The 16,680-nt window shown below is 42.7% G+C and overlaps 1 protein-coding gene across 2 annotated transcripts in view; it reads left to right on the top strand.

Moving 5' to 3' along the window:
- Positions 1–16,680, top strand: part of ST3GAL3 (ST3 beta-galactoside alpha-2,3-sialyltransferase 3) — a 202,244-nt gene that overhangs the window by 112,076 nt on the left and 73,488 nt on the right. For both annotated transcript variants that reach the window (XM_047872067.1, XM_047872068.1), the window contains exon 5: positions 13,036–13,128. In XM_047872067.1, the coding sequence (XP_047728023.1) occupies positions 13,036–13,128 (93 nt within the window). The remainder of the gene's footprint in view (positions 1–13,035; positions 13,129–16,680) is intronic.

Below are 16,680 nucleotides of genomic sequence, written 5' to 3'. Positions count from 1 at the left end.
CACAGTGCTTTCTCTTTTTCCCAAATTCACTCTGTCAATTTGATCTTAAGTAAGCATTATAAGGGCAGGAGGTATGAATGTCTTGCTCACAGTTGTATTCCCAGTGCCTTGTATAGTGTTCGTGGCTCACAGTAAATATTCGATAAATGTTAAATTAATTAAGGACAGAGGAAGAGGATGTAAGACAGAATAGTGCCATCTTTAATAACAAAACCCAGGCCCAAGTCTCCATATTGGAAGATTTGGGGGGAACGGAACTGTCACGTGGCCCCTGCCTTTAACCCCAAGTGTCACCATCTCCTGGAGGGTCTCTCACTTCAGGAACTGCCACTACCATTACGTTGATTCCAGAGAGCATAGGTTCTCTTTAGTGCTGTCAAAAAGAAAACAACAGAAACCTTTTTATCTTGGTTCCTCTAAGCAGAGCTAAAAATATTTCACTAAGAATTAAAAGAGGACAACAGAGAAATAAACCCTGAAAATATAAGAAACTCAAAATAGTAGTCTGTCTCTTCTGTAGACAGCTCAAGCCAGGGCCATACTTAGTTCACAACAGGAGAGCTCAGCATCGCTGGATTTGACTGGGCTCTTTGCCTCACAACTTCTGCCCTGTTTCACAACAGGGCTTCCTGCTATACATCTCGATACCTATATGATCAAGACCCAAAGAACCACATTCTCACTTTGTAGCTTACCTGGAGCTCTCAGCACAGTGGCTCTTAAACTGGACTACATATTGGAATCACCTGGGGAGCTTAAAAAATTGCTGATGCCTGCATTCCACCCCATATAGCTTCTGATGTCATCGGGTTGAGGTGTAGCTTGGGCATTAGGGTTTTTTTAAGCTCTTCGGGTGAGTCCAATATGGGTCCAAGTTGAGAATCATTGCTCTAAAAGATGCTGCCTTCTGTCTGAGGAACTCTCCACTTTCCCAGTTGATTGATACCAAGAGTAAACTCAACTTTGAGGAGAGAGCCCTGCTTGACGCACAGGAGTCTGCCCATATACAGCGTCTCTCAACCCAAGTCCTCACCACCCTGAGATTCTGATTTAGTTGATCAGGAATCAGGTGTAGGTGCCTTAAAGTTTAAAAGTTCTCCCAGGTGATTCTAACATGCCAGGGTTGAGAACCATGGGGGTATAACCTTCAAGTCTGTCACCATAATCAGATCTGACTGTATCATAATCGCTATGGCAGAATGTAGTAGTAATATTAGGATAGTGGGATTGTGGGTACTTTTCTTCCTTTTGAGTTTACATTTTCTGTGTTTTCTCATGTACATTTACAATGAAAAGATGTATTTGGATGTGCCTTCTTTTCTGTAATTTTTTTCAAACTTTCATAATCTCTAGGTCTCTAAACACTGTTTTCAAAAACATATACTAATTTTTGCTAACATATATTAGATTTTGCTAATCTGGTTTTTCTTTATGGTCTTTTAAATTCTGAATCAGTTGGAGAGTTTTCTGTATATCCTATTAGCCTGTTTAAGTATCTCATCCTTACCTACAATTGAAATTAATATTTGTGTAAAGGCTTAATATTCAATATTTATCTTTGCTGGGCTGTCAAATCTCCAGGAGATCTGAGGGTGAGACATGATAAGTCTGGAAGAATGGGCCGGCCAAATCATGCAGGGCTTTAGATATAACAGTAAGAAGTTTAGGCTTCATCTTGAGGTCAAAAGATGCCATTGAAGTGTTTTAAGCAGGTGAAAAACATCATCAGTTTTGACCTATAGGAAGATGACTTGGGCTGCTGATTGGAGAGGACAGAAGTGTAAAGAGATGTAATACTTAGGAGGCCATCAAAGAAGTAGAGAGCAGAAATGAGTAGAGAAAATCAGCAAAACCCACAACTGGTTCTTTGAAAATATTAATGAAATTGAGAAACCTCTAGCCAGGCTAACCAAGAAAAAAGAGAGAAGATACAAATGACTAAGATCAGAAATAAAAGGGGGATCATCAATACTGATCCCATGGATATTAAAAGGATAATAAAAGAATAGTGTGAACAACTCTGTAAAGGCATATTTGATAACTTAGGGGAAATGGACCAATTCCTTGGAAGACACAAACCATCAAAGCTCACACAAGAAGAAATAGATCATCTGAATAGGCCTGTATCTACTAAAGAAACTGAATCAAAATTTAATAACCTAAAACAGAAAACACTACATTCAGTTGGTTTCACTGGTGAATTCTATCAAACATTTAAGGAAAAGATGATACCAGTTCTCTACAGTCTCTTCCAGAAAATAGAAGCAGAGGGAACACTTCCTAACTTGTTCTGTGAAGCTAGCATTATCCTAAAACCAAAACTAGATGAAGACATTATACGAAAGGTGGTGCCTGGCTGGCTCATTTGGGAAAGTGTGAGACTCTTGATGTTGGGGCCATAAGTTCAAGCCCCATGTTGGGGGTAGAGTTTACTTTGAAAAAAGACACCATAAGAAAAGAAAACCACAGACTGTTATCTTTTGCTAACATAAAAATCCCAACAAAATATTAGCATATTGAATCCAATAATATGTAAGAAGAATCAAACACTCCAACCAAGTAGGATTTATTCCAAGTATGCAAGCCTGCTTCAACATTAGCAAATCAGTGACTGTATTCCATCATATGAACAGGCTGAAGGAGAAAAATCATATGATCATACCTATAAGATGCAGAAAAAGCACTTGATAACAATCCAACATCCAATCATGATTTTACAAAAAAACTGTCAGCAAACTAGGAATAGAGTATGGTAAAGAATACTTATAAAAAAACCTGTAGCCGGGGCGCCTGGGTGGCGCAGTCGGTTAAGCGTCCGACTTCAGCCAGGTCACGATCTCGCGGTCCGTGAGTTCGAGCCCCGCGTCAGGCTCTGGGCTGATGGCTCAGAGCCTGGAGCCTGTTTCCGATTCTGTGTCTCCCTCTCTCTCTGCCCCTCCCCCGTTCATGCTCTGTCTCTCTCTGTCCCAAAAAATAAATAAATGTTGAAAAAAAAAAAATTAAAAAAAAAAAAACCTGTAGCCAACGTCATGCCTAATGATGAGAAACTAAATGCTTTCCCCCAAGATTGGGAAAAGGCAAGAATGTCCCCTTCACCACTCCTTTCCAGTGTTATACTCTAAGCTCCAGCTAATTCAATAAAAAAAGAAAAGGAATTAAAAGGCGTAGAGATTGGGAATGAAGAAATAACACTGTCTTTGTTCACAGATGACACGATTGTCTATGTAGAAAAACCCAGGGGGGCGCCTGGGTGGCGCAGTCAGTTAAGCGTCCGACTTCAGCCAGGTCACGATCTCGCGGTCCGTGAGTTCGAGCCCCGCATCAGGCTCTGGGCTGATGGCTCAGAGCCTGGAGCCTGTTTCCGATTCTGTGTCTCCCTCTCTCTCTGCCCCTCCCCCGTTCATGCTCTGTCTCTCTCTGTCCCAAAAATAAATAAACGTTGGAAAAAAAAAAATTAAAAAAAAAAAAAAAGAAAAACCCAGGGACTTGCCAAAAACTCCCGGAGCTAATTAGCAATTACAGCAAGATTATAGGATATGAGGCTAATAATATACAAAAGTCAGTTGTTTTCCTGTATTGGAATTTGGCATTAAAAGCACAGTATCATTTATATTAGCAAGCACACATGCAAAGAAAGACTTAGGTATAAATCTAACTGCACACACACACACACACACACACACACACACACACACCTGCACACCCCTACCTATTTGCAGAAGTTTGGAGACAGCCAAGTAAGTTGAAGAAAATAATCCAAGTAAGAAAAATAAAAGGAACAATTTTTCATCATTAGATTAGTGAAATGATACTAATTCAGATGATCTAGAAGTAGTAAAAACAGAAATCAAGTATTACAACAGTAGGAACAGTAACTCACATTTGTATAACCTTTCAAAGAATGCTCTGACATACGTTGTTGCAGGAAATCATTTGATCTTTCCATCAACTCTATAAAATATGTATTATTACAGCTATTACAAGAGTTAAGGAAACCGATTACCTACCTGAGGTTACACAGCTAGTAAGTGAAGAGCTTGTTACTTAAACTCAAGTCTTTTTACCTTTATGCCCATTGCACTTTATACCAAAGAAGGCAAGGGCTTTGGTGAGAGCAGAGAATGGATTTTAGAGTCAGTTTGTCTTGTCAAAAATGAGAATAATACTTAAAGTAGGGCTTCTCTAAGGGTGTGCAGAGCCCTGGCTAAATATTTTTTGTAATGCCTTTGGTGTATAAACATGTTGATGGGTCCATGTGAAATATATTGATTTACTGATGAGGATTTAGAACAATGGGGAAAGGAGATACTTATGTATTTGTTATTACCTAATCAGTATACATGACAGTTCTTCATAGTATCAGACACCATCTCTTTCTGTTCAGGTTCAGGAACATCTCTTCGTGTATCTTCGTCCATTGCATCATTCCTGGCTAATTCACATCTCCCACAAGAAAAAGCTAATAATACTGTTACTATTCATAGTAGCCATGGCTGTCTGAAACCTGTTTTATAGAATGGTATAGGGGCGCCTGGGTGGCTCAGTCGGTTAAGCTTCCGACCATCTCAGGTCATGATCTTGCGGTCCATGGGTTTGAGCCCCAAGTCGAGCTCTATGCTGACAGCTTGGAGCCTGGAGCCTGCTTCAGATTCTGTGTCTCCCTCTCTCTCTAACCCTCCTCTGCTCGCTCTCTCTGTCTGTCTGTCTCTCTCAAAAATGCATAAACATTTAAAAATTAAAAAAAATAGAATGGAAACAGTATAGATCTTCTTTCACTTCAGTTCTCCAGTACCATTTATGTCATGCTAGTTATATCATTACTCATGATGCTTCATTATCTTTATCCTTTGTGCTGCCTGTGAATACTGGCTTCCATTGACTCTCAAAGGTTGTGACTGTGCTTTGTTGACAGTGGCCACAAATGCAAGTCTTACCCAGAGTATGCAGGGGAAATGTGAATTGCAGTTAGTTTTCTAGTCATGTTAAGTTTATCATTTGAACCTATCAGGACTGAATCACGGAGAAATAGAAAATCTGAACAGACCAATTGCTAGTAAGGAGATTGAATTGGTCATCAAAAACTCCCAGAAAACAAAAGTCCAGGATCAAATGGCTTCACTGGCGAATTCTACCAAACATCGAAAGAAGAATTCATATCAATTCTTCTCAAACTTTTCCGAAAACTAGAGGGGGTGGGGAACACTTCCGAACTCATTTTATGAGGCCAGTATTACCCTGATATCAAAACCAGACAAAGACACTACAAGAAGAGAAAATTACAGGCCAATTTTCCTTGCGAACATAGATGCAAAAATCCTCAACAAAATTTTAGCAAACTAAATTCAACAATACATTGAAAGGATCACACACCATGACTAAATGGGATTTATTCCAGGGATGCAAGGATGGTTTACCATCGCAAATCAATTAGTGTGATATACCACAGTAACAAAATGAAGGATAAAAATTAAATGATCATCCCAATAGATGCAGAAAAGGCATTTGACAAATTTCAACATTCATTCATAATAAAAGCTCTCAAAAAAGTGAGTATAGAGGGAATTTACCTCAACAAAATGAAGGCCATAAATGACAAGCCCACAGCTAACACCATACTCAACAATAAGAAGCTGAAAGCTTTTCCTTTAAGATCAGGAAGAAGACAAGGATATCCATTCCCACCATTTTTCTTCATCATACTATTTGAGGACCTAGCCAAAACAAGCAAGAAAAAGAAATAAAGGCATCCACATCAGAAAGGAAGAAGTGAAACTGTCTGTATTTGCAGATGACATGATATTATATGGAAAAGATCCTGAAGAGTCCACCAGAAAACTGTTAGAACTAATACACAAACTCAGTAAAGGTGCAGGATACAAAATTAATACACAAAATCAGTTGCATTTTTATGCAGCAATAACTATCAGTAAGAGAAATTCCTTCAAAGTCCATTTACGGTTGCCTCAAAGAATAAAATACCTAGAAATAAATTTAACCAAGGAGGTGAAAGACCTGTACACTGAAGACTATAAGACTTAGATGAAAGAAGTTGAAGTAGACACAAATAAATGCAAAGGTATTACATGCTCTTGGATTGGAAGAATTAATATTGTTAAAATGTCGACTACCCAAAGCAATCAACAGTTTCAGTGTAAACCCTATCAAAATTTATCATTTGAAATTTTATAGTGTTAAAAATAGAACAGCACATCTTCCAACCATGTCTTCTTTTGGACTCATGCCTGGATCTAAGGGCTGTACTGCTTTAGAGGATTATTGTAAAGCTAAATTAAATAACTAGGTCAACTATTAGCACATGGCTTGTGCTCAATAAATGTTAGTTTCCATGTTCTTTCCACTACCATCCTTAAAGAGGATGTGGTTGTTTGTTTGTTTGTTTTTTCAAATAAATGAAATGTAGAAACAAAATTGAATTGGAGCATTTCCAATAGATCCCTGACGGAGAGTCTCTGTGAGCATTGCCTATACAGCTCAGGCTAACGCGTTTGCAAGAGATTACTGGAGGACGTCTTCCCAGCCAAAATGACATAAATGACAAGATCCTGGAGACAAAAATAAACTGCAGTTATGTCAGCTCCAGAGTCACTGATCAAACAGCAGAGCGGCCTGGTGTGTTGAAAAGGTATTACGGTGCACAGTAAGTAGCAAGAGCTGAAAGGCAGGTCCTCTAGAGCTGAGAAATACCGCAAATTCCACATGGCTCAGATGAAGCAGTCCCTCTGCCTTAACGTGATGAAAGAGACATAAGCCAGTGCTGCCAAGTTTATTATAGGTCACCGTAAGTGGGGCAGAAACTATATGGAAGCCCTGGTCTGCATTGGGAGTTCACAAGAGCAGAGGGTTGGTGATGCCCAGGGAAGGATGGATCCACAACTCCCGAATGTGGGTAAATGAAGAGACTAATGATAATGTAGGAAGAGCCAGCAGATCCATAATAACGGAGTCAGACAGAAGAGGTAGTCAGAGGAGATAGAAATTGTCCTTAAGGAGAAAAGTTTCCATCTTGGAGCTTGAAAGGATCTGTGGCAGTATTAAGTACCCTTCGTTACATGAAGTCTACTTCAGAAAAAAATAAAAATGAAAATGTTTAATGACAGAATAGGATTACTAAAACTAATCTAAGCTGCTTCTGCCATTTCCCAAGTCCTGTTCCAGGAACAACCCTTTAGTAAATGGAGAAATGCATCATCAGGAAGGTCAGAGAAGAGAGTATTGAAGAAGCAGTGGTGGGACCCACCCTGGGCTGAGGGTTCTCATCTGTGTGTTCGTGCAAGTCCTCCAACAGTAATGTTGGCCAGCTTTGATTAAATAACTATGCTTGCATGAAAGGACATTAGTATTTATTAACTGTTCCTTGTCAGGCATTGTGTTGAGTGTTCTCTATGTGGTCTTGTTTCATTTTCACGGCCAGTTCCTGTACTCTACATCAGTGAACTAGTGTCTGAATGAAGGAAGAGACATAGTAGGGGGCTGATCTGATTTCAGTCCTTTCTGGGAGGGTTCTAGAAATTAGATCATTGACTGGAATATAGAGGCCTAGGAAGAACCCTCAAAGTCCCATCTCCATTTCCCCCAGCCATCACCACCGCTTCCCCCCCACTTTTTATTAATTAACCTTCCAGTTGTCAAAGTAATCAGTTGAGTTCAGTCCAATATGCATGGTACTCTGTGCCATGCACCACACTCAGTTTTCGTGCTGTACGAGAGAAAGATCATTTAAATGGATAGTTACTCTTTAGTGTGGTCAATGCTAGGCTATAACCAGGTTTTAGTCATCATTGCATCCCTAATCCAGGCCAGTGTCTGGAACACAACAACAGCAAGGCTGTTACAGTTAACATGTATTGAGAGAAAACCAAGTGCCTTGGCATTGTAGTAAGCACTTTATTATCTTTTTTAAAATATAAATAACTATAGCAATTTTATTCAAAATCATCAAAAACTGGAAGGAGCCAAGATATCTGTCAAGGTGAATGGATACATGAAGTGTGGGGCATCCATACAATTAAATAATATTCAGTGATTAAAACAAATGGACATTAAGCTACGCAAAGACCTGGATGCAATTTATTTTTTTGTTGTTGTTTTGTTTTTGTATTTATTTGTCATGTCTTTTTTTTTAAGTTTATTTATTTTTTTTTTAATTTTTTTTTTCAACGTTTATTTATTTTTGGGACAGAGAGAGACAGAGCATGAATGGGCGAGGGGCAGAGAGAGAGGGAGACACAGAATCGGAAACAGGCTCCAGGCTCTGAGCCATCAGCCCAGAGCCCAATGCGGGGCTCGAACTCACGGACCGCGAGATCGTGACCTGGCTGAAGTCGGCCGCTTAACCAACTGCGCCACCCAGGCGCCCCATTAAGTTTATTTATTTTGAGAGAGAGAGAGAGAGAGAGAGAGAGCACGCGCGCGCACAAGTGGGGGAGGGGCAGAGAGAGAAAGAGAGAGAGAATCTGAAGCAGGCTTCCTCCTGCCAGCGCAGAGCCCAGTGCTGGGCTTGAATTCATGAACCATGAGATCATGACCTGAGCTGAAACCAAGAGCTAGATGCTTAACCGACCAAGCCACCCAGGTACACCTGTCATGTCTTTTTTTTTTTTTTTTTTTTAATTCTAGTTAGTTAAACACACTTTATTCTTAACATAATTCTCAGTACAATTGTATGAGTATAATCCCAGTTTTTCAAGATGTGGAAGTTAAGGCACAGAGCAATTAAATAACATGCCCAAAGTCAAACAGCGAGGAAGGGATAGAGCCAGGTTACAAATCCAAGCAGAGTGTCTCTTTCGCCTCTAAATATTTGTTACATGCATGCATGCATGAATGAATGAGAAGGAGGAAGGGAGAGAAGAGTGTGGGAACAAGTGAGCGAGCTAAGGTGAAAGTCAGCAAAGCGAAATGGGGTCCACAGGCAGGTAGGTTGGTTCTGCCAGGGAGGGGAAAAAATTTTTACAAAGTTTCATAAAGGGGTGGTGCTTAAACTGAGTGTTGCAAGATAAAGAGGTAGTCATGGGCCAGGGCCGGGCAGGGCAGGGCAGGGCGAGCAGAGGAAGGCCAACCCTCTTACTTCTGTATTAGGTCCTTTCCCCTCTCACCTCTTCTAGGACATTTCTCCTATGGCCATCCTCTCTCTATCACATCAGGAATTTCCCTCTTATTCCAGCCAGCTTACAAACGTGCTAAGCTAATTTCTAACTCAAAAACGTCTCTCCCTGCTTCTTCCCTCCAGCGATTGCCCCATTTCTCTGTCTTCCATTATAGCAAAACTCCTAAAAATAGTAGTCTGTATTCCATGACTCCACTTTTTCTGTGTTCTCTTAAACCCAATGAAATCAGCATTTCACCCCCACTCTCCAGTGAACCAGCTTTTGTCAAGGTCAAGAGTAACCTCCCTGTTGCCAGAGCCAGCTGTTGATCCAGTGGCCACACCTCACCAGGCCTCCCACTGTGTTGCACTCGGTTGGTTCCTGTGTCCTTCTTGAGACGCTTCCTCCTCTAGGCAACTGAGAGAGCACTCTCTCCAGATTAGTGTTCTTGTCTCCTGGACTTCTCCTTTCAGCCGCTCGCTGCCTCCTCGCCTCCCAAACATTGATCCTTAAAAATGCACATGATGGTCTGGGCACTTGCCCTCTGGGAATCCTTCAGTGACCCTCCCCTACCTCAGAATTCAAACTAGAGCCAAGTGTTCAAAGCCTCCATGATCCGATGCCTGTCTCTGGCATCTCATCTTTCACATAACATTTTGTGTGGCACTCTGTAGGACAGCCAGCCCCTTCACGTGCACTTTCTCGCCACATCCTCCCAAGATCCCTGGGAAGTGAGTGGTTCCCATTTGCAGACGAGAAAGCTGAGAATCAGAGTTTCATCATTGCCCAAGGTCACACAACTTGCCAGTGTCCCCTGGACACTGAAGTCTCTGATCCCAGATCCTACGCTCTTCTCATTTACAACCCTTTGCTTGGCCTGATCCTTAAACTCCATGCTCTGGGGTGAAGCAGGGGAGTGGATGTTTGGTTCCTTCTTTTGGGTTCCAGTCTGTCCATCTGGATTTCCTCTTGAGTACAGTGGTTTACCCTCTTCACCCCAGGGGCTTGGTCGTCACGTTTGCAGGACAATGGGTGCTCTTACTGGTTGAAATGCTAAATCTCCCAAAATGAAAGGCCAGCTGCAGAGTTTGAGAGGAACAAGGGCTGAATGATTTGATCAGACATCTGTGGGGGCCTCCTGGCATTTGGAGTGTGAGTGCCTTAGAGAAACTAACCATTCTGGCCTGAGGGAGTTGGCGACTGTTAATCTTGGTGGTTTTGACCGCTAACTGCCCCAGAGGTCCCAGCCTGCTGTATGACTCAGAATCCCCAACACTCCCCCTATTCTTCTCCCACTGGGATAGTCAGGAGGCCATTGCTAAGGCATTTTAATTTGGTAATAACTTGACATGGCCCCCTGTCCCCAGGGCTGTATGTTTTAGAAGTTACTGTTGCTTTCTAAATGGAGGTGGGGGGGGTTGATTTAGAGGTGCTCATCCTTGACATCTGACTACCTTACACTGTCATGGGAAGAGCGTTCCGGGCTAGGTTCTGGCTTCCTTGTGCTCCAGCTGGCCGGTGCCCCCCTCTTTTCCATGATAGATTACCTGAGTCCATGGATCTTGGACTGCCCATAGCCCTTATTCCAGAAGCACCTTGCCAGAGGTGGACGACGTAAGCCAGAGAGAGGAAAGATGGGTTCAAAGGTTTATCTGTTGTTGTATATCTGTGTCTGTGGTACACCGTGTTAGAGGGGCAGCTGCTGTCCGTCTCTCGTCCTCAGTGTGAAACTTTCTGGAATTCAGGAAGAGCACAGGAATCCTCTGCTACAAGGCAGGACACAGAGAGTGGGGGATTGGGAGACTCACAACACCTCACTGCTTGTAGACACGCTGTTGGAGAGCTGTGTGAGGCTTTCTTGACCCTCTTCTCTACCCCTGTCCATTGGCACTCACCACTTATGTGCTGTCCCTGGACTCTGTGCTTCCCTCTGTGATAACCCTTACCACGATCCGCACTGGTGGTACTTCCATGTGAAGAGCTTCTTTACTGATGTCTACCACTTACTAGCTATAGGATCTTGGATAAGTCTCTTTCTCTTTCTGGGCTCACGTGTAAGTGGATAGCTAATAGCACGTACTCACATGGCTGTTAAAGACGTAATTGAAAAAAATCTGTCTTTCAGTCACTACACCTAGTCTCAGAGCTTTCCGCAAGTTCACGAAGTATACTGAAGTTTCTGTTTTGTTTCGGAAATACAGTTGTTTATATAAGAAAATACTGTTACGTAAATTCTCTTATTAAACCTCTGACTTTTCTTTTGCCTACCAAATAAAGTCTCGACTCTGGCTTATTACTCAGCATTTGTATTTGCATTTCAGGCTTTACATTTCACTGGTAGGAAATGCTAAAAAAAATTGTAGATTTCCAGAAGAAATGCACACGGATACAGATGGGTTTGTCTAAATTCAGTGAGCAATTACTCTGTGCAAGGCCCTGGGCTAGGCCCGCAGGGGCACGGGAGTGAATCACACATGACACATGCTAGGCAGTGGCATCATCGTTTCTGGCTGTCTAGTATAGGCGCCAGCCCCCTTCCCCCCAGGCCTGCCCCACCCAGTTCCTGCAGCAGCCCCGAGGGAAGACCTACCACGGGGGGCCCCAGCACAGTAGAGCAGCTGGGCACCAGCATGTTGGCAGCAGGCCCAAGGGTGGAGGCGGGGGAGGTTGGGCCTGGGAACTGGCAGCCAGCCAGGGCTCTCTCAGGTGCCCCGGCATGCAGGGCCGCCAGCCTCAGCAGTCGATGAATGTGTCCTGTTCTTCCACGGCGGTTTTCTCTAGACTGCACCGGCACGGATTTTGGTGGCAAGGCGGTGACTCTAGCCCCACATCGAACACATAAGGGCACTGAAGCCCAAAGACATGAAGTGACTCGACTACAGTCACACAGCAACAAAGCCGGGGCTGGAACACACAGGTCTTCTGAAAAAATTTTCAGCAGATATGCAGCAAACACTCTAGAGGGCTTGTGGGCTCTCAAGACTGTCTTGTTTTCAGTACAAGTGCAATGAGACTATCAGAGTCATTTTGTTCCTTCAGAAAATTATAGGCATCTTCTGTGGGCCCATCTCTGCACAAGGTACTGGGGATGCAGGGTTAAATCAGACTCTGACCTTGGGAGTTCACAGTATGATGAGGGAGACAAACTACCAACAGTTACAGTATAGTATGGCAAGTGCCTCTGGGGATAAGCATGTAATGTGGGTGACGGGGGACAGACTGTGGAGCACAGAAGAGGCACTTAGCCCAACCTGGGGGCTAGGGAGTTACTCCCAGTGAAGCTGAGACCTAAGCTTAGTTGTGAAGGACCAGTCGGCATAGCCAGGTGGAGAAGGACAAGGAGGAACATTCTGGGCAAAGAGAATAGGAGAGCAGCAGAGCATCCTCAACTAAACATCTAACGGTTACAGCAATAGTCCCAACATATATTTGCCCTATATTCAGGATACTGAGAGTGCTTCCCACTGGCGGGATCATAGTATATGTGGAGAGAGTAGAGGCAGGTGCGGCTGGGCATGTACAACCCCACAATGAAGCCTGAAAGGGCAGGTGCCTGTGACTGTGAAAGCCTGGGCAGCTCTCTCCCTAGGTCTGCAGGCTCCATATTTCTAGTCTGGGAGCCTGGATGGAGTTCGTGATTTCCTTGGTATTAAGCTTGCTGCAAAACCCAGCAAGTTCCTTTTGCCAAATTCTGTACAGCGGCCTTGCTAATTTATCTACCTATATTCCTTTAGAATTTTTGGTTTGGGTTCCTCATCCACCCCCCCCCCCCCCCGCCCCGAAGCCTTGGTGTGGAAAAGGGGCTGAAAGGCTGATTGTAGAGAATGAAGCGTTATTCAAGGTTCAAACAGCTACAGCTCTTTAAGAACTAATACCCCACTGACTGCTCAGTGCCTGGCAAGCTGTGACTTTCCTTTTCTTCCCATAGGCCTGCTGAATTAGCCACCAAATACGCAAACTTTTCAGAGGGAGCTTGCAAGCCTGGCTATGCTTCAGCCTTGATGACTGCCATCTTTCCTCGGTAAGTGTTCCTATTTCTTCCCACTGCCCAGACAGCCTGGTCCATGGCCCAGGAGTCAGAAACTCTATGCTGTGCAAGTGATGTGCTCTGAGAAAGCGAAATTCTGATGTAACTTACTGCCCTGTGTCCTTGAGTCTGTGGGTGCCTGGAGAGGACTTGTTTCGGGTTGGTTCCTACCCCAGTCCCACTCTGTGCCCTTGCTATACCTTACCCCCGTCCTGTCTCTGGAGCTTGCACCTGCCAGCACAGCCTGTTTCTGTGGAGGGGAGGGGACAGGTAGAACCTGCGTGGCACTCCTTGGAAGCCAGGTACCCAGAAGCAGCCAGATAAGCCTCCTCAGCATAGAAGTTCCAAGTCATAGCATCAAAACTACGTGGCTTCAGGGAAGCATATCCAAATAAAGCAGGGAACAAAGAGAGGTTTCTGAGCCTGGCCTGGCTGTTCTGGCACCTTCTCTCTTTGTCCGTTTTGCATTCTGGAGTTCCTGATTTCCTGATAACCAAGCTTGCTGGAAGAAACTGTGCCAAACCCTGGGAGTTTCTTTGACCACATTCTGCTGAGGGGCCTTGCTTGCATATCTGCCTTTTCCTCTTGAGTTTTCTTTCCATGAAGCTACAGTGTGGAGAAGGACCTGATGTGCCAAGATGGGCTTGTCTGCAGTCTGGAGTGTAGTGAGACTACCAAGGTCATTTTGTTCCTTCAGAAAGTTATCGGAGTGTCTGACTTAGAGGAGCTGGAGGAAAGGCTGCTCAGGACCCTCTGGTAGTGGGGATGTAGCACTTGGACCACAGGGGAAGCCCTTGGGGTGGCCTCCTGGGGTAGGGTCTGTTCACTGGGGGAAGGGCTTACATCCCATCCCTGAGAAGGCTAAGGTTAGGGCATACAACGTGTATGGGACAAGAAACAACTTGCCCCAAAGTAGATCCAGAATATGTGGTTTTTATGCTCCTTTTCTTTTTCTAATGGGAGTGATGGAAGCTCCTTGTCTAAAACAGGGGCTCTGCTGAATATCTGGTGTTCAGATAGAGATCTCTTTGTCTAGGGTCTGCCTTCTGACTTGCTTCCAAATATTTTTCTTCCCCCAGCTATTTATTGAGCACCTCGTAAGTGTCTGGTATTATGTTCCATATTCTTATACATCTTTTCTTAGGTCTACTTGACTCAGTGCCTTGGGCCAGACACCTACGAGTTTTCCTTGACCTGGATATAGGTGTTGGGTTTTGTTTTGTTTTGTTTTTACTTTTTCTTTTTTTATTTATATATATTTTAAAATGTTTGTTTACTTTTGAGATAGAGAGCACCATTGGGGGAGGGATAGAGAGAGTGGGGGACAGAGGATCTGAAGCAGGCTCCACACTGACGGCAGTGAGCCTGATGTGGGGCTAGAATTCATGAACCATGAAATCATGACCTGAGCCGAAGTCGGATGCTCAACCGACTGAGCCACCCAGGCACCCCTTTACTTTTTATAATTGAAAGTAATGCAAGCATACGGTCAAAAAAATAATAACTGAAAATGTGCAAAAGGGTATATGCTCTCACTCTAGATCCCCAGAGATAGCCAATATTACCCAGACAGCCTGGGTAATATAAATAGAAATATCATGTATTTATTGTTTTGTATCTTGCTTTTTACTCCTAACAAAATATATGTTAGAGATAATCCTATTACCAGCATACATGGTAATCTTATTCATTTAATGCTTGCATAACATGATTATATGGATGTATAATAATTTTTTCAAAAGTAAGACTTATTGAAGTTTAATTTACATGCAGCAAAACTTACTTTTTGGTGTAGTTGTAGGGGTTTTGGTAAATGCACACCTTTGAGTAACCACAGCAGTCCAGTAGAGCATTCCCATCATCACCTCCTGAAAGTTCCCTTGTGCTGCTTTGTAGTTAACCTCTCCCCTAACCCCCAACCCCTGGCAACCACTGAACAGTTTTCTGTTCCTGTAGCATTTTCAGAATGTTACATTCATGGAATCATATAGTATGAAGCCTTTTGAGTGTGCCTCTTTCATTCACTCTAATGCATTTGAGGTTCATACATGTATGTATCAGTTGTTCTTTTTTATTGCTGAATGGTATTCCATCGTATGGATACAACAGTCTGTTTATCTAGTCAATAGTTGAGGGGCGCCTGGGTGGCTCAGTCAGTTAAGTGTCCAACTTTGGCTCAGGTCATGATCTCGCAGTCTATGAGTTCGAGCCCCACGTTGGGTTCTGTGCTGACAGTTTGGAGCCTGGAGCCTACTTCAGATTCTGTGTCTCCCTCTCCCGGTGCCCCTCCCCCACTCCGCGTGCGCGCTCTCTCTCTCTCTCTCTCTCTCTCTCTCTCTCTCTCAAAAGTGAATAAACATTTTAAAAAGTTTAAAAATGAATAAACAATAAAAAATATCTACTCAGTAGTCAAAAGACATTTGGGTAGATTCCAGTTTTTGTGATTATAAATAAAGCCACCATAAAATTTGTATATGGGATGTCTCATTAACTCTATAAGAAATTGCCAAACTTTTTTTTTTAATGTCTATTTATTTATTTTGAGAGGGAGAGAATGTGAGTGGAGGAGGGGCAGAGAGAGAGGGAGAGAGAATCCCAAGCAGGCTCCACGCTGTCAGCGCAGAGCCTGTTGTGGGGCTTGATCTCATGAATGGTGTCATGACCTAAGTCAAAATCAAGAGTTGGATGTTCAACCGACTGAGCCACCCAGGCACCCCAAGAATTGCCAAAGAGTTTTCCAAATTGACTGTGCTATGTTGCTTTCCTGCCATCGTTGTATAAGAGTTCCAGGTGCTCTACATCTCTGCCATCAGTCTTTTTAATTTTAGCTATTCTAAAATTTAGTGATATCTCACTGTGGTTTTAATTTGCATTTTAGTAATACTAATGATATTCATTTTCATTTTCATGTGCTTATTTAGCATTCTTTTATCTTTGAGGAATTGTCAAAGCTCTTGTCATTTTGTAAATTGGTTGTTTCCTTATTGAATGTAAGACAACTTTACATATTCTGGATTGAAGCCCTCTGTCATGCGATTTGCAAATATTTTCTTACAGCCTATGGCTCGCCTTTTCATTGTCTTAACAGTATCTTTTACAAAGCAGAAGTTTTTAATCATGATGAAGTCCAATTTATAAATTTTTTCTTTTATGGATTTTGCTTTTGGTGGTTTATCTAAGAAATCTTACCCTAATCCAAAGTCAAAAGGTCTTTTCCTGTGTTTTCTTCTAGAATTTTTATAGGTTTAGCTCTTACATTTAGGTCTATGACTCATATCAAGTTAATTCTTGTATATAGTTTTGCATATGTATGTTTAGTTGTTCCAGAACCATTTGTTGAAGACTGTTTTTTCTTCATTGAATTACGTTGGCCTATTTGTTAAAAATCAGCCAAACATATGTATGTGGGGCTCTTTCTGGAATTTTTATTCCATTTCATGGATCTTTATGTCTGTCCTTGCATTAATATCACATTAATATCACAATACGTAGACACTCATGTCTTTTTTTTTTTTTTTTGAGTAGGCTCCATGCCCAGTGTGGGGC

The sequence above is a fragment of the Prionailurus viverrinus genome, chromosome C1 (genome assembly GCF_022837055.1).
Source record: "Prionailurus viverrinus isolate Anna chromosome C1, UM_Priviv_1.0, whole genome shotgun sequence".
Lineage (NCBI taxonomy): Eukaryota > Metazoa > Chordata > Mammalia > Carnivora > Felidae > Prionailurus > Prionailurus viverrinus.
Note: the sequence above shows the minus strand (reverse complement) of the source record. Positions and strands in the feature narration are given on the sequence as shown.